At 39.9% G+C, this 20,868-nt stretch overlaps 1 protein-coding gene across 9 annotated transcripts in view; it reads left to right on the forward strand.

Moving 5' to 3' along the window:
- OGDH (oxoglutarate dehydrogenase) overlaps positions 1–20,868 on the forward strand; it is a 95,560-nt gene that overhangs the window by 34,562 nt on the left and 40,130 nt on the right. For 6 of the 9 annotated variants that reach the window (XM_072633756.1, XM_072633757.1, XM_072633758.1 and 3 more), the window contains 3 exons: positions 8,194–8,382; positions 11,002–11,092; positions 19,187–19,231. In XM_072633756.1, the coding sequence (XP_072489857.1) occupies positions 8,194–8,382; positions 11,002–11,092; positions 19,187–19,231 (325 nt within the window). Of the gene's footprint in view, positions 1–8,193; positions 8,383–11,001; positions 11,093–11,215; positions 11,319–19,186; positions 19,232–20,868 lie in introns of all 9 variants that reach the window. The other 3 variants (XM_072633763.1, XM_072633764.1, XM_072633765.1) reach the window with 2 other exon arrangements.

Genomic DNA, 20,868 nt, shown 5'->3' on the forward strand with positions numbered 1-20,868 from the left:
AACATGGAAGCCAGATTATTTTGATTTGTGTGTTTTTTCATTTTGATTTTATTTAGGTTCTTGTGAGCTGCATAAACTGAGTAAGGAAAAGGGAGTTGGGTTGGGGTGGGGGGAGAGCAGATTTAGAGTAAAAGGCAGCATCTGTCCTTGATGCAGCTACAGTGCACTGTGGTAAGCTGTATTTCCAGGATATGTGCCTTTCCCTTCTAGGAGGTTCCCAGCCGCCTGAAGATACTGGTATAAACCAGTTTTTTCTGACAGCCTCCTGCAGGAGCAAAACTTTCGTCATTACATTTGTGCTCAGCCAATTGAAAAGCACCTGGGGTTCCATCCAGAGTACAAAGGAAGGTCAGAGAGAAGAAGCCTGATCACAGGGATTGGGCCTGTCTCCCTTTAAGGAGGAGGTAGGACTCTTCTGCAAGAGGCTGCTTGCTCCAGCATTGGATATAAATCTGTTGTTCTCTAAACCCACAGCACCTCCTTAGGAGTTTAAAGAAATGAGGTGCTTGTCCCAGCCTCTGAGACAGAAGTTTCCTTGTCCAGCTAACTAGACAGAGGCTCAGAGAATGAGTGTCTCATGCCAACCCCTTGGAGAGAGCTTGAGTCACAGTCAGCCTTCTTTCTGGATTATAGATAAAGAGCTGGAAAGCCTTAGAGGCCATGAAATGCAAACCACCACCACCACCCCCATTTTACAGAAAAGGAAACTGAGGCCTGACAAGTTTACCTTCTGGCTTAGGGTTTACAAGCTCAAAGGCATAACCTTTAAACTTGGGAACAATATTGATGAGGAGTTCCTTTCCTTGTGTAAAGGAACGTGATAGCTATCAAAGCCTAAAATGCACATCTGGGTAGGTTCTCACCCTCTGGTAAGGGTAAGACAGGGTAAGGATAAGTGTACCAAATTTTTTGTTAATAGTTCTCTATTTGATTTACAGATACTAAGGGAGTAGCTCCTCTTTTTGATGCACTTAATCAGATATTAAGCATCTGTTATACTCAAGGTGCTGGGATATGGGAGACTGATAGTCCTTCCTTTCAAGGAAACTTACTGAGAAGGATAAAACCTAAAGTAAATTTAAGTTAGAAAGCACTAATAATTGGGTGATGAGAGTGGGGTAGAACAGGAAATCAAGGAAGGCTTCGTGGAAGAGATAGCTTCTGAAATGAGCTTTGACAGAAAATCTTCAGAACTACTTGCGACAGTTGGACTGTGTCAGCACAAGACCCTTGTGCTGGTGACTGTACTTTTTAAATTCTGGGGAAGTCCCAAAGCCAGCCCAGTAGATGTCACTTCAGACATGATAAATTCTTTCAGTGTGAGTTAAAACTTATGCTTAAAATTGGACTCTTTCCACAAATGTTTGCTTTCAAATGGCTGCCTTGGATCAAGGCAAAGCAGTTTAATTCAGTAGTGTTTGTTAAGCACCTGCTTTGTGAGTAATACTGGGAGTGCAAAAGCAGAGTAGTCTGCTTCTAGAAAGTTTTTGTTTTACTGTGGAGTAACAGCCCATATACAGAAAAGCAAATTCATAGTAATTGGGAATGGGGATGGGGTGAGGAGAACACCAAAAATTTGGTGAGGGGTAGGAAAAACCCCTAATTTGGTATGAAACAGAGGCCTTTTTCTTGACTAATGGTGATGCCAGCTAGTGGATGTGCCAACATGATTCTGGATATTTGTTCTTCAGGGACAAAGAAAAGGAAGAAAGATTATGTTATTTGGATAAAAAATTCTTGGTTAATCAGGTAGTCATATGCCAAATATTTTTTGAGAGACTGAGAAAAAATGGGAATATAGATTTATGGCTGGAAAGGGACCTTAGAAGTTAGGTAGTCTACCGGCAGTGTTTTAAACATGAAGAAATGAGGTTCCTAATAGTTTAAATGACTTTCCCAAGATCACCTAGGGGCTAACTTGCAAAGGTGACATTTTAAACCAGTCCTCTGCCTCCAGGTCATCCTTGCCACTAGAGTTGTGCTGCCTGAAGTTAGAAGAAGAGAATGTAGTGAGTTGCTTGTGGTTGTAGGAATGGTTTGCCATTTCTTCATGCAACATGGAGCATCTCTCCTCTTACCTTTATTATTCCCCTTCATTCATCTGTGGTCCAGCTAAACTGATCTTGTTTCTCCTCATACATGATGTTCTATCTGTTGCCTCTCGCTGCCCCTGGCTACCTGAAATTCACTCCATTCTCCTTACTCTTCTGCTCATCACAAGCTGCTAGGTTATGTTAGCATCCAAGTGGCCAGCACATCTAGGGCATGGGCTTTTATGTCCCCACTGGCAGACTTGACAGCAACCTGGAAATGTAGTCCTGAGATTTAAGGGGGATGGAGGGAGATACAAGTTGCATCTCAGCAGGTGAAATGGCACCTTGAAGAATACTCATTTTTTCTTCAACCTTCTCAGTACTCAGATTTGTTTAGGGGTTTTCTGCTCTCCCTGACAAGTCATCCAAGGCAGAGTCCTCAAAAGACTGAAAACATCTAAGGTGTGAGGGTAGACTTGATTAACAAATGGGACAAACCAACGTAGACACCTAGCATCTTGGGGAAGACTTAACTCCTCCATCTCTCAGATTTAGTTTGGGGCACCCTATGTTTGTCGAAATATTTCTCATAAATGTTTTTAGATATAATGCCTTTGCATACATCATCCCAATCAAACCTTTGTGCCTTAGTTAGGTACTGTGAGTATTACTGTCTATTATGTAGATGATGAAATTGAGGCTCAAAGAGGGTGACTTTCCATGATCACAAAGTCAGCAGTATCAGAGGTGAAATTTGAACCCAGTTCTTCCTGTCTCCAGATTAAGTACTCTCACTGTTGTAGAATACTGCCTTGTTTGTACATAGCTTCTTAAGTATTACTTGTGAGTCGTGGTTTTGCCATCCTGTCCTAGATACATTATACATTAACATGCATAAGCCTGACCCCATTCTGACAACCTTAATTGCATATACATTCCCTCTCTCCCTACCAAAAAAAACTTCCTCTGAAAGGGTATTCAGGCAATGAATGACATGTTTCTGTTCATGTTGAAGGTTGGATTTGGAAATTAGCAAAGATTGGGGAGCAGAAGGCTAATGGTGAGAGCTCCTGTTTCCTGTTTTTCTCACATAGCAATCATTCCTCCGCCTTGGTAAGGATTGAATGAGCAGCCAAAGTGTCATGGAGGCTTTCATCTCACTGTGTAGAGCACATTGGCTTTCTTAAAAACTCCTGATGTCTATCTGCAGAATGAAAGTGTGTTGAAGACCATTGTGATGGCATAATGTATGTAAAGCACTTTGTAGACTTTAAAGGGTTATGTAAATTTCAGCTATTGTTGTCATTACTCCACTGTTCCCATAGTAGCTAAGAATTTTGTATCTGTAGAGAATTTGGCCGTATTCTGTATGTTTTCTATCCATCCTAGAAATCGTAACTCATTTTTACCACAGAATGCTGGATAAGTGACTGACCAGTAAGGAGTGAACTTGAAGATTGCTGAGAATGCATAGAATTATAGATTTAGAGATGGATGGGTTAGAGACTATCTAATTCAGCCTCTCATTTTATAGAAGAGAAAACTAGAGGATGATAGGAAATAGGTGATTTGCTGGAGGTCACATAGAGAGTAAATGACAGAGGCAAGATTTTTAAAGCTAGACCCTCTCACTCTGATTTAGTGCTCTTTCCACTGTACCATTTTAGAATAAAAATGGACCGAGTGGAGGAGAGAATTATGCAAATAAACACAATGGTTCTGATTTTAGAATATATTTATAGTCATGTCATTAATACGTCAGAATATCTGATTTTATAATGGAGTGGCTAGAGAGAGCTGGCCTCAGAGACAGGAAGACTTGAGTCACACCTCTGACCCGCCTATTGCCTGTGTTAGGCAAGCCATTTAAATTCTCTGTGACCTGGGCAGCTCAGTCACTGAGAAGAGTCTGATCTTCATTGACAGGGGAAGTTTTGCTAGCCTTTCACTAGCACCAATGAAATCTCAGGGCCAGACAAAAATTGTAGCAGTTGTGGGAAAGTTGGTTTTGCTTCACTGACATTAACTTTATAAACTGAATTTCAGATAAAAGAAGTACGCTAAGTAAGCCCCCTTTGCTTAAAAAGTCTGTAAAGCCAAGAAAATAAAATGTTCATTCAGGTCCAACACTTTGGACTAATAGAATAAATTTAGAGTATTAATTAATACTTAAAAATCAAGATTTCTCCAGCAGTTACAGTCATAACTTTTTACAGAAAATCTGATAACTTGTTTTTGTAATGCCATAAACATGAAAGAATGCTATTGCTATTCCCCTCTAATACTGGTTTCATTCCTTCACTAAGCTAATGAATCTGATGCCTCCTGTAACTTTTAGATGTTCTGGGTTCTGAGGAGTTGTTCCAGCTGGGCAGAAGCTGAAACAGTCTACCAAGCTCCCAAAGCTTCTGGTATGACTATGGTGGTAGACACTGTCATCTGCAGAACATCTTAGCCACTTCAGGCTGAATGTAGCATTAGGAAGTTTTCAGCTCCTGTGATCATGAATATTGTTTGCAAAAACATAGAAACGTTGGGAACTTTATCAGGGGAGGGGGCTCCCTACACCAATGAGACCATAGATCCTTGAAGGGTTTAGGTCGATAGTCTCATTACACTAATAGGAGTACTTACAAGAAACCCTTGGATGAGCAGAAAGTTTGATGAAGCCTTTACCTGTTTCACAGTTTTCCTGGCAGGTGATCCGCCAACTCATCTTAACACTTTGGAAGTCTGGTTTTACTGGACTAAAGTTGGAGGTGCTGAGGTGACTTCCTTATGAAATACTGTTTTGCATGAAGAGCTAAACATCTAGACCTTTTCACTTTTTGAGTGGGGAGGCAAGGGCGGGTCGGGGTCATATCTCTTGGCAACCATATGGATAAACATTTTTATTATTGTTTGGATTTTGTGTAGTGCTTTAAGGCTTGCCAAGCACTTTATATATATGATCTCATTTTTGAACCCTTATAATAGCCTTATGAAATAGGTGCTACAGCTACTTACAGATAAGAAAACTGAGGCTTAGAGAGGTTATGACTTGCCCTGTCACATAGCTAATAAGTGTTTGATATGGTGTTTGAACTCATGTCTTCCTGACTCCCAAGTCTGGCACTCCTTCCGTTAAACTGAGTGACAGTGCTTAAATTTAATATAGCCACTGCCTCTAGAGTAAACATTAACTTTTTCAAAAGTTGTTGATTTCTAAAGCTCTGTGCGCTGCATTTTCATCATTCTCAGTTTACTTATCTGTGAAATGGCTATAATAGCACCTCCCTCTCAGAATTATTATTAGGATCCAATGAAATAGTATACATATAGGGGCTTTGTAGACTTTGAAGCACTATGTAAATGTTAGCTATTATTATCTCCCCATATAGCTCATAGTATCTGCTTCCCCCTGTGTCTTCCCTTTAGCAGCACATGCTGTTTAGCCATTTCCCATTCAAGTACAGTTTATAATAGACAAATGCATCTCACAGTTGTACACATGTGAAGAGGGGTCACAGAATGGAAAGTCTGAAAAACTTCCTAGCCTGTCCTTTGCAAGGTTTCCTCACTGCGGGGAAACACTTATAAGCCAAGAGCTCCTGTGAAGGCTAGCTGTGGGCAAATTATGTCTTCACTGGCCTGGACAGGTATGTTTCCTTATCTGTAAAATAGAGGAGGTGCAGATCCATTTATCTCTAGGCCTCCCCCCAGCTGAAAAATTCTCTGATTTTAATTCAAAGTAGAGATGGCCAGAAAACTGAATAGAGACTCAATTATTGAGCCAATGTCAAGAGATTACTGAAGTCAATATATTATGTTGGTTAGTTTCTTTGAACTTTTTTTCCCTGTTTTTATTTTCTTTACAAGGGATGGCTTCTTGGATAGGGGAAGATAGAGAGATATATCTGGAAATCAAAATGTTGAAAAAAAAAAGATTAATTTTTGTAAAGTACATTCAAAAGTTCTTTCCTTGGGGCCAGAACCACCTTTTCATTTCTTAGGTATGTCTCCTAGTTTCAGATACCAAATTCCTCCTCTGAAACTATAATTAATGTAATTAGAAATTAGCTTGAAGTCTGAGCCTACATCTGACCTCTTTGCTCTCTGTGACTCACCTTTCACATAGTTTTGAAATGTTGGTCCTCTTCTGCATATTCACATACAAACTGGACTCCTACAAGCTTCTCTTTTCTCTTTTGTCTCATTCTTGGTGATTTCCTCTCTTCCACAAGAATATCATTTTACTGATATATCAGCTGGAGCCAGAGAACCTTGAATTTAAATCCCAGCTCTGTGTAACCCTCTGTAGTCATTTAGCCACTCTGGGCTTCAGTTTCCTCATCTATTAAATGACAGAGTTGGACCGTATGACCTTCAAGTTATAACTATGATTTTACAATTGTTCAGTTATTGTAATGTACCACTCAATTGTAAAATCATGACATAATGAGGAATTGTTTATTGGTAGCCTTCTTCACCACTCTTCTAAAGACGTGGATCTGCATTTGTGAGTCATGGGTTAGCAGACCACAGAGAATATCCAGGAATTGGCCAATTACTGCTAGGCAAGAAAAACTTAGAACGCAGTAGTCTTCAAAAATTTTGAATAGACCTGCTTAAATTTGGAAATTCCTGGGAATATGATTGTAGTCCTTCTAATGATACTTGTTAAAGTAGTTCATCATAGATGGGTTTTCAGGCCTTGGATTGGAATAGATTCTAAGGCCCCTTAAACTCTAGAATTTTGTGATTAAAAAAAAAAGCACTTCACCTTTTTTTAGGTTTGGAAGTCTCTGTTGCTTTTAAAGAACATTTGTTAAGCTCTACTCTGCTCAGCATTTAGGGAAAAGAAAGGACATAAGCAGAGAGCCAAGGATTGAATCTTGGGAACAGTCACCCATGGCATCATAAATTTAGATCTGGAAGGGAAATTATAGCTCTTTGAGACCAACCCCCCTTATTTTACAGATAAGAAAACTGAGGGCTAGAAAAGTGCCCAAGGTCACACAGCTATTGAGAGGAGAGAGGGAAGGGAACAAACTTCTCAGTGTGTTCTGTGTGCCAGACTTGTTCACACATACACACACATGCACATACGTATACGTGTGTGCGTGTGTGTGTGTGTAAAATTTTATCCTCACAACAACTCTGGCACGTAGGTGGTACTATTATCTCTGTTTTACAGATGAGGAAACTGAGGCAGAGAGCAGGGAAGTGACTTGCTCAGGGTCACACAGCTAGTACGTATTAGGTCGATTTTAATTTAGGCTTCCTGATTCCAGGCCTAGTTTTCTGTCTAGGCTGCTGATTCAGTTTGAGATTAAAACACTAGATAATGAAACATAACTCCCAAAGATGTACTGAAGAGTAGTCCTGGGTCATACACACCGTATTATAATAATGAGTGATAGCTAACATTTATAACGTGCTTACCGGCTCGAGGCACTGTGCTAAACACCTTACAATTACCTAATCCTCACAACAACCTTTGAAGATAGGTGGTCTTATTATCCTCATTTTACCAATGAGGAAGCTGAGGCAGGGGCCTTTGGTCAAGATCACACCACTAGTAAGTGTTTGAGACTTTGAGGCTGGATTTGTATTCAGGTCTTCTTGACTCCAGGCCCAGCACTATCCCCACTGCACTGTTTAGGTGCCTCAACTAAGTATAATAATAATTATCATAGGAGCTATCGTTTTCATAGAGCTATTTAAGGTTTGCTACATGTATATCATCTCCTTTGAGGAAGGACTCAAACCTTCCCAAGTTTTACTAATTCCAAGTCCATTGCTCTATTAGACCACACTGCTACTTACCATAGACCAAAGGGAGAGAGGGACCAGAAGAAGAAGTGTTAATAGTAACAAAACAGTTAAGAGTACACATTATAACCATAGAAAGTGCTGAATTTGGAGTCGGGGCAGTAGCCACTTGACTTTCCAGGGTCTTGTTTTTCTCATCTGTACAATAGAGAGGTTGGGGGAGATTGAACTAGGCAGCCTTGAAGGTGTCTTCTAGCTCCAGATTTGTGACCAACTCAAACACTCCCACATCTTAGAAGAAAGGCTTCATCCATGACGACCGTCTCTTTCTAAAGAAATGTAAATGTGGACTTCTCTTAGCATGTACAGATTTTGAGCTAACCTTTTTTTGTCTTCTTATCTTTAGTCATGGGACATATTTTTTCGAAACGCCAATGCTGGAGCCCCACCTGGCACTGCCTACCAAAGCCCCCCTCCCTTGAGTGGCACCCTGTCCGCACTGACCCAAGCCCAGTCCCTGGTTCATGCCCAGCCGAATGTAGATAAGCTTGTGGAAGACCATCTTGCAGTTCAGTCTCTCATCAGGGCATATCAGGTAAGTGGCTTTGGAACTCTCCAACAAATAGTAGGCAGAAAAGGAGAGTTAAGCCAACCCTTCTCTGCTTTTGAAATAGTGCATGTGGTTATGAATATTCCTTTTTCTTTCTTTTTTTGGTGGTGGTGGTTGTGGTGGTCCTGGTGGTAGTTATGATGGTGGTTGTAGTGGGGGTGAGGGGGTGCATGGGGGTAGGGGGTGGATCCACTGGTTCGTGTATATCCTCCCCTAATATTATCTCGATAGTCTAGTTTAACATTGATTTTTAACATTGCTTGTCATAGGACCTTAGGGAATAGCTACAGGCCCAGGGAGCAGACTGTCCTTTGTTGGCTCTGACATCTGATATACAAATAGCCCCCTTTTCAGTTCTCTATCTTTCACAAGTTGGCAATGTTGAGATGGGGTGGAAGAATGAGCCCAACATTAACTTAAAACATGGTTTTACATGAAAGAGAAGAGGAGAAAGGATAGAGTGACCTGATTGTGACAGATTGGCACAAAGACTGTCGCCACCTGTCAGCCATCTTCTCTTGCCAAAGCCAAGTTGCTAAGACCCTGGGGAATGTGGACCAGTCCTTGCCCTTTTAGTTACATTTGGGTGGCTTCCATGTTAAACTAGGATGGAATAAAAGGGTTAGAGAAAGCTTAAATGGGGCACAAAGAGAATCACATAGGAAAGGCAGAGAGAGGGTGGTGGGACTAGGTTGAGTGGCAGAGGTGCAAGGGGACAACACTTGATTACATCTGTATATATGTCCAAGTTTGTGGATTTTATTTTGGGCGTGTACCTTTCTTTCCTTCAGGTTATAGCATACCTAGCAGGTTTGGCTTAGGATATCCTTTTGGCCTACTTGAAGTAAAATTCCCCAGCTAACGTCTAAAGCCATCACATTTAAATAAAAAATTGTTAAAAATGGAAAAAGCATTGAATTTGGACTCACAGAGCGTCCCAGAGCTATTACCTGTGTGATCTTGGGTGAATGACTTCACTGCTCTTGGATTCAGTGACTGCTAAGGTCCCTCCCAGCTCTAAATCTATAACACTATTGACTCTTTCTCCTCAGGGTTCTTCTAGATTAGAGCTTATTAATCTGAAGTCCATGAATTTGGTTTATAAAATATTTTGATAAATATTTCAGTGTAATTGGTTTCCTTTGTAACCTCGTCTTTTATTCCTTGAAAAATGATTCTGAGAATGGGTCTATCTATAAAGTTCACTAAACTGCCTAAGGGGTCCATGACACAGGAAAGGTTAAGGGACCCCTTCCTGATCTAACTTATTAATAGGGGAGTTTGGCTGTGCAGGTTTAGGAAACTACATCTTTAATTTGCTGCCATGTTGAAAATGACATTTTTCTGCTTGACCCCACAGGGCACAGTCAGGAGTAATGGGTAGAAGTTAAAGAGTGAGATTCAGGTTTAGTATAAAGAGAAACTTCGCATTAGTTAGATCTGTCCAAAATTGCAATTAAAGAACTGCCTCAGGACATAGTGGGTTCCACCTCACAGCAGCTCTTTAAGCAATATAGGATGACCATTCTGGTATGTTTTAGAGTGTCTTCTTGCCCCCAAGTATGGGATGAGGTCCCTTCTGATGCCAAGATTCTTTAGATGCTAGTAAAATGTAGAACACCCTAGGGATTGGGATCTCCAGTTGTCCTTCTCAGAAAAGACAAAAAATATGAACAGTCCTTTGCCACACCCTCATTGTATGTAAGTAATATGGTTCAGCCAGTGATAAAAAAAACGTTCTAAAATTCTGTTCATTGTGCAAATGTTAAAGAAGATGATGGGTATGCCTTTACATATTGCCTATTGCCCACATTATCAGGTGCCCTTGGAGATAGTTTAAATTTGATCTTTTCTGAGAAGAATCAACACTCCCCCTTTACAAATCACCAGTAAGAAATTATACATGAAATGCCCAAGGCTCAAAGGAACTTTTAAAATTTTGAAAGAGTGTTCTTTTTTTTTTTTTAGACATTCAAATTCTGCAATCTAGGTCAGAAGTTCTGTACCTGCTTTGATTTTTACTTGGTTCTGAGTGTACTTGGCTGTATTTACTGTAGGCTACTCTTTACAGCCATGGAAAAAGAACTCAGGGCACATTGTCACAGTAACCTTAGAATCAAAGGATTTCCTTGTCCCATCAAGGAGCTTGGTGTCCTCTGTGGAGACCTTCAGTCCTTTAGAAGAATCAGTGATTGACTTTTTATGAGCCTCCCTTAATTCTGCCTAGCTAGCCAAAGTAGGATGTTCCTGTTCCAAACCAAGTAAGTTACTGAACAGCTGAGTTATGTCACATGGTTGCTTTCTGGTTGATCTCGACCAACAAGATAAGAAGGCCAAGTTTGGGATAAGAATCCCAAGTTAAGGGATAGAACCTTTGGGAATGTTGATTATGAGTGTGAAGTTCATGTCCTGTATCTCCATAAATACATAAATGTGCTTGGTAGCTGGTTTTTACTGATTGACAAATTCTAGGAGCCTATTGTGTGAGATTGTTGATGCTATAGGTCCCAACTAGGGCTTTAGTCCTCTTCCAGAAAGGTTTGTCTGAAATGCATGCCTTTTTAAAAATTCGGTTTATTGACTGACTTGTGTTGTTGCTTCCAGGTCAGGGGTCACCACATTGCAAAACTTGATCCCCTCGGCATTAGTTGTGTAAATTTTGATGATGCACCAGTAACTGTTTCTTCAAACGTTGGTGAGAATTACTCTGCAAACTAATTTTAATGTAATTTTACTTTTTTTACCCCCTTCCCTCTTTTTTTTTCTCTTGTCCTTTTGTATTGTGTCCTTTCCTTTCCATTCTTGGCCCATTTCATAGATTCGAGGGCACCATGTAGCACAGCTGGATCCCCTGGGAATTTTGGATGCTGATCTGGACTCCTCCGTTCCAGCTGATATTATCTCATCCACAGACAAACTTGGTGAGGGTTCCTAGAGCAGTTAGTGCCGCACTGCTTGAGCTCCTCTCTCTCTTTCACAGCTGATGGGAGCCAGAATGCTTAACAGATAAGTAGGGAAGAGTCTTAAGTTTCCTTTGTACTGATCACTCTAAATTTATATAGGTGAGACTTCTAGAGAGCTTCCTCAGTCCAATTTTGGTGCTTTTGGCATGTGATCCTTGGTCACATTGTTTCTTCTCAATTTTAAAGAAATAACAATCAAAATCTGTGCATCAAAGGTCTTTTTATTTAGTTTAGATAAAAATATAATTGATTTTACTCTTTAACATTAAGCTCCTTATAAATTAGTGGCTTAATTTTTTATTATAGGGGAAAGGGATAAGTAATAGTCTCTAAAATTAAAATGAATTTTTTGTTCTAAAAAAAGCCTAGTTGTACTAGAGGAGGAAATTTTCAACATGTAATAGCTGATGATTTCAAAGACTAGTTCCTTTACCTTCAGTTTTCCCTTTTCTAGGCCATAAAATGCAGTTCCATATTTGGCCTGCAGCAAAAGCTTGATGAATAGCAGAAGTAGGGACTTTGGTTGAGTTTGGGCTTTGCCCAAGGACCTTCTCTTCCTATTCCTTTTGAGCCTGAAGCATGTCACAGTTGTTATTGGGCTGGAGGCCTTTCACATCCCTTACTTACGTAGATAGCGATTTCATTGCAAGTTGAATGTGCAGCTTGAGTCTTTGAATTCCTGAATGTCAGTGATCACAATGAGGAAACTTTGGAATGCATTCCCACAGAGAGGCTGGAATCAACAAGCCATTTGGGAGACATGCATGTGCACCACACAAATGGAAGGCTGCTAAGGCATCTGAGTGAACCCTCACTGCATCCCTTACCCCTTCCTCTTAATTTCAATCAAATCAGAAGGCTGGTATTTGACTAGTAGAGTGCAGGATAATAACTGCTGGGCTCTCTTAACCACAGGTGCTTTTCAAGGGTTAATCCATAAATGTCCCAAGTGGCATGCTAACCTGAGTTAGAGCAATCATAATTATCACTAACAAAAATGGCTGAGGTGCCCCACAAGAAAAGCATTGTGCATGCTAACAGTTTGACGATTCTCTAGCTACAGCTACAACAGAGGCATTAGCTTACTCACAATTCTACTGTGGAAATTGGCATTTTGGGGAGGGGAGGGAATACAGAAAACAAAATCTTCTACCTCATCTTGTTGGAATTTGTGGGCCCTTACAAACCACAAGTGTATTGTAGATGTGGAATGCCAGAAATGTCTGATGCATCTAAGCTTTCAAGGCCTTTGTTTCTAGGACTGACATTATCTATTTGTCATTATGTTCCTTTTTATTGACTCTCTCAGTGTGATATAAGTTTTCCTTTTCACTTTACCTTGGTCATAGTCATACCTTAGTCATAACAAAATAAAAGTTTAGAGGAAATCTTCTGAATGTCATTTTATCTAATGTCCTCATAGACATCCTCAGCACAAGGCAATAAGTGTGTTTATCACCTCTGTGCCAGTCGGCTTTGGAGTGGGTCATGAGCTGGTTCCTGTCATCTGTGGTAGAGCCAGGCATGTCATTGATGATAAAGGGCTTTGAGAAGTCCTATGGCTATTTCTGTAGCATGATGGTGTCCTCATGACCCAAGAAGTGATGGTTGGTTTTCTAGTAACCAGCAGTAAGCTGCTAAGCACTCCCAGGCTGCTCCCTCCAAACCTTTGGTGACTTCACAGGCCCATGAGGCCATGGTAGAGTATACTTTTTAAAATTTGGAAAGTCCTCAAGAGTCAGTAGGTCTTGGGTAGACCAGGGAGTACTCAGTCATGCAGAATCCATGGGGGTGGCCTTGATGTGACTAATATCACATTTCCCACCTCTGTTAGGTGGCATATTTGGCCACATTCAGAGCCTATTTTCTCAGTATATGGACTGAGTGACTGTTTTTCAGACTAGTGATCCAAGTTCAAATCTTTGGGTAAATCAAAGACTCTAGAGCCATTCTAGACTGTGGAATAAGAACTCTGAAGCTGGCAATAGTAGTTAGTGAGCTTCAGGGAATGCTTAAGCCATTCATTTGCCTGGAGAGTTATACACTTAGAGAATTATGTATTAGTGGGTCATTTCTTTCTTGTCGCACTGAAGACACTGCTGTCACTGAAAAGCGTCATTATACAGAGTGATTACAGTACTAAGAATCATAAAACATAGGATTTTAGAGCTAGCCCTCTCACTTTACAGATGAAGAAACATGGGCCCTGAGAGTTTAAGGTACTTGATTAAGGATACGTAGCCAGTTCGAGTCCAGACTGGAACTGAATTCTCCTTATGACACATTCAAGATAGATTTAATTTGCTTTTGCTTCTGAAATATGAGTAAATTTTACTTGGGATCCTAATTTAGAACTTACAAGGGTCACCTAGTACAGTCTTCTAGTTTTCTAGATAAGGAAACAGAAACTCCAGTTCATTCATGTGTTTATTAAGCCACCTACTATGTGGCAGACGCTGTGCTAGGTAAAAAGTTATAAAAACAAAAATGAAAATGATCCTTGCCCTCGGGAAACCTTACATTCTGTCTATTAGGGAGGAAGAATGTGTAGTTAAATAAATATGAAATATATACAAAGTAATGGAGAGGACAAGCCCTACTACTTGGGGATCAGTAAAGGTGATGCTTGACCTGAATCTTGGGAATAAACTAGGGATTTCATGAGGCTAAGGTGAGGAAGAAAAGAGTGCATTGTGGACATGTGCAAAAGCATAGAGGTGGGAAATGGAAAGAAAAGTAGGCCTTGGCTGAATGTAGGTATATGAAAGAGAACAATGTGCAATAAACCTAGAAAGACAAGGCTATATTTAGTTTGTATGTGATTTTAAATGCCTAACTATAGAGTCTGCATTTTATCGTAGAGGCAAAGGGAATATCACTGGAGCTTGTTAAGGTGAGAAGTGACATGGCCAGAGCTGGGCTTTAGCAATGTCAGTATAACAGCTGTAATTTAGAGAGGAGAAATTAAAGGTAGGGATGTAATTAGAGTGCCATAGACCAATTTGGGAGGTGGTAAGGACCGTGAACTGGGGTGGTGACCTTGTGATTGGACAGAAGGAGATGGGTGCAAGAGATGTTGAAGTGGCTTGGCAACTGATTAAAAATGAGGAATGAAGAAAGGGAAAAGCTGGAGATAACTTCTTGGTTGCTAGAAGAATGATGGTACCTTCAGTAGAAATAGGGAAGTCAGAAGAGTTCCACCTTTGAGGGAAAGACAGGTTCTGTTTTGGACATGTTGAATTTTTTCGGCTTATAGGACATGGTAGTTGGAAGTATTTGGCAAACGATTGACAATGTGAGGCTGGAGCTCAGGAGAGTTGAGGCCTAGATAGATAACCTAGAACTGCCTATCAGTTGCATAGAGATGATAGTTGAACTTGCAGGAGCTAATGAGTTCACTAAGAGAGAGGAGAGAAAGAGAAGAAGGCTTAGGACAGAACCTTGGGATCCACTCAAACAAAGAAGATGTGAAAAAGCAGCTGGATAGGTAGGCCAGAAAACCAGGAGAAAGCAGTTATACAAACCATGGCAGGGAGATGGTCAGGCGAGGGGTGATTAGCAGTGTCATATGCTGCAGAGAGGTAAACAAGAAAAAAGCCATTAGATTGAGAAGTTATAAGAGATCCTTTGGAGAGAGTAGTTTCATCTAAGAGGTAATCTCTGAAGCCAGATTGCAAGGGAATGACAAACCAGTAAGCAGAGAGGAAATGGAGGCAGAGTGTCCAGCTTTATATAGGATTTTGACAGTAAAAAGGAGGAGAGAGGTAAATGGAATGACAGTTTGTAGGGGAAGGAGATAAACATTAGCACCTACCATGTGCTAGACACTGTGCTAATAAGTGCTTTACAAAGGTATCTCATTTGATTCTCACAACAACCCTGGGAAGGAGGTGCTATTATTATCCCCATTTTGCAGCTGAACAAACCCAGGCAAAAAAGGTTAAGTAATTTGTCCAGAATCACACAGCTAGTAAGTGTCTGAGATCTAATCTGAACTCAGGTCTTCTGACTCCAGGCCCAGCACTCTATCCAGATGATTGAGAAAATTATAGGGTCAATTGATTTTTTTTTTTAAATTGTGGGGCAAATTTGGAAATGTTTGTAGGGAGTAGCAGTGAAGAAGCCTGTAGACATGGAAAGGTTGACTATCAGGAGAGGATGATTGGGGGCCAAGGAGGGCAAGCTGTCAGAGCAGGCAGGAGTGGAATTGGCATTTTGAGAACACAGCCAGTTAGTGACAGACACAAAACTAAGAATAAGTAAGAGTAGCTACAAGATTGCATTTTCTTCCACATTTGGCCTTGAAAGGGAGTAAATAGGGGTTCACAAAGGCAGAAGGTACTTGCTGCCCAAACAGCATCTTATCTCATGCCCTAATTCTTACCAATATTGGCTTAAGTATTCATTTCCACTGCTTATCAAGGCTGGAAGTGTGAGGAGAAAGATGTACGTGTTCCTGTCATTCTAAATTGAAACCAGGCTTTTTACTAAAGTAAGCCAGAAAAATGAACCACTGTGTATACCCTTGTTTCTATGGGCCTTATAAACTAGAATTTTTTTTCTGCTTAATTCCTGCTAATGACATTTTTGCACATTACATGCAGTCAACCTCTAAAAGCCAAGCAAATCTCAATCTTGATTTAGTTATGATGTGAAAAACAACCTGCTTAACAGGTCCTTGCTACAATTTCAGTGCATAAGTTCTCAAGAAAAAGAAAGTACAAACCAAAACGATCATAGATGTGTTGGGGGTTTTTCAAGTCAATAGATTCTCCCCCATTAGGATAAGTCTGACAACTGTATGTGTGAAATTAGGTACCAGGAGAGCCAAGTTTTCACCAATTTGACTAATTGCCCTTCTTTGAAGATTTATATTTTCTATAGTTCTTTTTAAAGGATAAACTTTGAAAAATCATTACCGATATTTCTTTGATTATAAACAGAAGCTATATAATAGCTCTAGCCATTTTGAAACTTCCTTCCCCTCTCTCTATTTACAATTCATAAAATCCATTTTTCAATTTTGGAAAATTGGGAGGGTCGTGGGTTATTTTTTATCAAGGAAAGACCTCTTTTGTAGAGCAGCCTTATCTCTTGACTTGTGGAAAAATTTCTGCTAAGGCACTTATAAGTTTGGGTGTCTTTTGAAACCAGTAGGGTAATATGTTTTAACAGGAACAAGATTAACCTGAGACAGACCTCATTCTTAATTAAATGAAATAGTGTTGTGGGCATGGTTGTGTAACCCTTAACCTCTTAGTGCACCAGAGAACTCTCTAAAATTTAAAGCCTATAATTTGGCTGTGGAGCATGTGCTCATCTGAAAAGTAGAAGAAAATTCTTCAAAGGGATCTCCTCATACCAGTGAAATCACAGGTCCCATCACAAAGTTTTGTTGTTTAAAGTGCCCGATATACTACTTGAACTTTTTTGTAGAAAGGTATTTGGAGTAAAGTTGTTACTTCTTGAGATACACTGATCTATGAAAACAGACAGTCTCTTAAAAAGTTGAAATTTGGAAAGAGTAAGTGTTGTAATCAACTTCTAAGTGTTGAATCTAGCTAATATCCATGTCAACTCAGGTGAGTTGGCTCCCATACCTTCTCTGGATTATAACTTCAACCCCTTTACTTCACTAAACAACATCAAAGAGCCAGAAACTCTCATCTGCCTTCACTAGAAATCCCATTACATCATAACTAGTTAACTTCTGTATGTTCCCTAGGTGATTAACAGAGTTTAGTTACCCTAATGCTGGGGTGAGAGGTTGAAGTAGAAAAAATGGGGAATATGTAGAACAATAAATCCCTGTATTAAAACTAGAGGAAATCAATCTTGACTGGTTAGTAATTAATGGTAGTACAGAAAGATACTTAAAACATAAGAACTGGGGGGAAGGCAAGCTTATTTTTCTTCAGACTGCTGTAGATTAGGTGTTTGCAAAATCTCCTGCACTCTCATCCTTTCCCTCTTGTCACTGTACAAAGACAAGGGACAGTGTTATCATTTGGCCACTGCTTAGACGTGTACAGCATTGTTTAGTCTCCCATGAATTTGCTTCTCTGGGCACAGACAAAACCAAATCATTTCTTCATCCCTTGTTGCTTTAGCACAGACTTCACTATAACAGACTGCCAACTCTGCCATCATTCTTGCATCCTTGGAAGCTTTTTTTCCACGATTTCTTGGCTTCCTGGTTTTGTCCTCCTTCCTCATGAAGCATCTGAGCAGGAACCAACTTGATCAATGGAGACTTCTGCTTTTTCTAACAAAAAAAACTTGAGTGGAATTCACCTTGAGTCATCGAGGACTGCATTGCAGTCCATAACATTACATGACTACCCTTTTAGAAAAGATGTATTCTTTTGGCATTTTTTTTAAAGGGAAGAAATGTTTCTGAATTCAGGTCCAGGAAAATATGAGTACTTTCTGTAAATGAGACTTAGAGTTGTATGTTCCAGTGTTCCCTGGGCTCATTTTCTTCATTGGCCTTTGCAGTGTTAGTTATGTAATGTAAGCTCAGGGGAATTTTGTAATGGATGTAATGGCATAGTCATGAGATCTGATACCTTGGATTGGATAGAAAGAAATCTCAAGATTATCCATCCATAGCAAAGAGAGAAGGAAAGTTAAGTAAGACACTGATACTTTAAGAAGCCTTTGAATATCAGTGGAATAGAGGCAAGATTAGACCTCCTTCCCAAATCATATTGTGCTTTTGAGTGCCCAAGCATAAGTACTGTCCCTGTAGACTACATCTAAGATGTTAGTGAAAAATCTGGCCATATTCTATTATTTGATTCTTTCCCTAAAATTGTAGGGAATTCACTTTTGACATCCAAGAGAGCATTCAACTGCCCCCTACCAGTCTATTTTAGCCAAAAATGCCCAGTTTTTAGCATTCCTTGGAGATGGAGCTTTGATGACTTCTGAAGAATGGCTCTTGGGCTGCTCGCAGCTTCTTGCACCACTGTAATTCAAAATATATACACATTCTCTCTCTCATCATCATCATCATCATCATCATCATCATCATCATCATCAACATGTCTCATCAGGCTTTCTGATATCCAGGCAGCTTGAACTGAAGTATGGAATACTTCATACAGCTAAAGATAATATTCTGATTTTCTCCCTTGATAAACTTTATTGAGGAAAATACAGGTGTTATAGAATGCTCAGCCAAAAGCCCACTGGGGAGGAAGACGTTCAGCTAGCTACCCATCTGTTGCCACAAGACTCTTTAATTTTGTTTTTGAAGAATCCTTGCCAGTAAATTTCTATCTATGCTGGTCATGGTGCCATTTTAGTAATCTTTCTTTGGAAGCCAAGGATCCTCTTCTCTTCCAGAGCCTTGGGATTTAAAGAATGATTTACATCATCGTTAAGTTGACTCTGGAGGGGGAAAGGTACACCAAAAAGCCCAAATTTTTGTATTTTAATTTTCTCTAATGTTTATTCAAATCTAGCTAGATGGATATTTTCAACTAATTAAGAAAATTGCTTTAACCTACTTGGAAGTGTAAGGAGATGAGGGTTTCTCAAACCAGGCAGCCTAATCACTTCCATGTGTCACTGAAAACTGACTCCCCCCAGCCCCTCTCGTTTTATTGATCGAATTTCCAGCTGTTCTACAACGGATTTTCCATCTCTGTTTCCCAAAGTAGTCATCTTCCATTTAATCCCTTTTCCTTTGGTGTGATTATGTTTAAAGTTATTTTAATTGTGCTTTCCCTGACTGCTTTCATGGTGTAGTGTTTTTAACTAACTCTTACTGTCTTTTTCCCTCTGCACTCACCTTCCCCCTTTCTCCCCTCACCTCCCAGATCTCGCAGTTTTCCAGGAGCGACTCCGAATGCTAACTGTAGGAGGTATGCAAAGAACAAGTCTCTCACCCTTCTGGAGCTGAGGACTTTATTCAAATTGAATGTTCAACTTTTCTGGGCATGCACAGTTTGGGGAAAGTTGGCACAGCTTCCTAGTCATTCATCAAATATTTTGTTTGCAAATTGTTTCAAAACTTGTTTTTCTCATCTCTTCATCTGTCATGTGGCCTCATTTTTATTTTCCTATCCTTTGTGTTTTTGCATAAGCATTTTCCATCTTCTTGTAAACACCCTCATTGCTTCATCTTGAGCTTCTGATGTTTGATATAATGTCTAGGCCTCTTGGTGTCGCTAGCCAAGAGCCAAGGAGTGGTCATGTTAAGTTCTGCATGTGAGTAGATTCTTTTCTCTATATTTTGTTCTGTGGCTCCTCCTCAGCCCAGGACTCTTCCAGCTTCTGTTGTTCTGGTACCTCCGTATTTGGGAAAAAGATTCTTTTCTTGATGTTGCCCTTAATTTGAGGGGCAACTAAACTAGTAATAAGACTTCATTGGAATGGATAGTATCCATCTCTTCCTGACTGAACAACTTTGGTTCCTGAGGTTCTCTTCATTTATTTACAGAGAATAAAAAGGAGCAATGGATATAGAATTTAGCTTGGCTTTTAAGATAGTCTTGGCCTGCCTTCACCTGCCATCCTGCTTAAACCTGTAGTCTCCTCCTGAACCTTGGCCTTCTCCAAATTCCTATATAGGTAATCTCTAGTGAATTTCCCATCTATTCTTTTCTCATGGTCATCACATCAGTAAGAATCTGATCTGTGTAAGTACCAGAGTTTAAAATTTGACTGAAGGACTAGAAAGCAGAGGCCAGTCCTTCTGTGATTAACCCACACAGTCCTAGGTAAAAGCAGACTTAAGTCCAAGGAAACCAAGGGAGTTACACATCTAAAAACTTTCCCAGAGATCTCTGTAAACCTTGGATCTTCAGCATCTATGTTCAGGTTGTCCTCATCTTGAAAGAGATTTTCAAGGAATATACACTTGGTTTTTTAATTCTATAACCACGTTATCCTTGTACCAGTCTACTTTGGATCATGAAGAACGCTCCTCAGGAATGAGCTTTGTCAATAACAAGTAAAAATTCTCCCAATAATACTGTTTCTTACCCCCGTTCATTAACCACAGAGCAGACAGAAAGGGCTTCAGGAAGATACAATTTACTTTAGAGTTTAAAATTTTTTCCTATAGTACAACCTGCCTTCCAACAAGGCAGAGAGAGAGAAACAGCTCTTTCTGAGTGAAAATTAAAGATAGGATACAGTTTTTTCTAATTTAAAACCTTTTATTCCCTCCAAATAGCTGCTGCAAAATTGTGACTCTTTTTGGTTAAAGTTCCATCACTTTGTTACAGTGGAAAGAGCATTTGATTTAGAGTTTGATGACCCAGGTTCAAATCCTGCCTCTGTCATTACCTGTGTGACTTCAGGGAAGTCATTTAACCTTTCTGGGCTTCAGTTTCTCCTTCTGTAAAATGTTGGACTAAGTAGTCTCTAAGGTCCCTTGCAGCCCTAAATTAGTGAACCTATAATCTTTTTTATTTCATAGTAAGAAAGAGAGGGTACTTACTTAATGGTTAGATAAGCAAGATCACATGATCATGGGGTAGTTTTCTTCATTTTC

The sequence above is a fragment of the Notamacropus eugenii genome, chromosome 1 (assembly GCF_028372415.1).
Source record: "Notamacropus eugenii isolate mMacEug1 chromosome 1, mMacEug1.pri_v2, whole genome shotgun sequence".
In the NCBI taxonomy this organism is placed as follows: Eukaryota; Metazoa; Chordata; class Mammalia; order Diprotodontia; family Macropodidae; genus Notamacropus; species Notamacropus eugenii.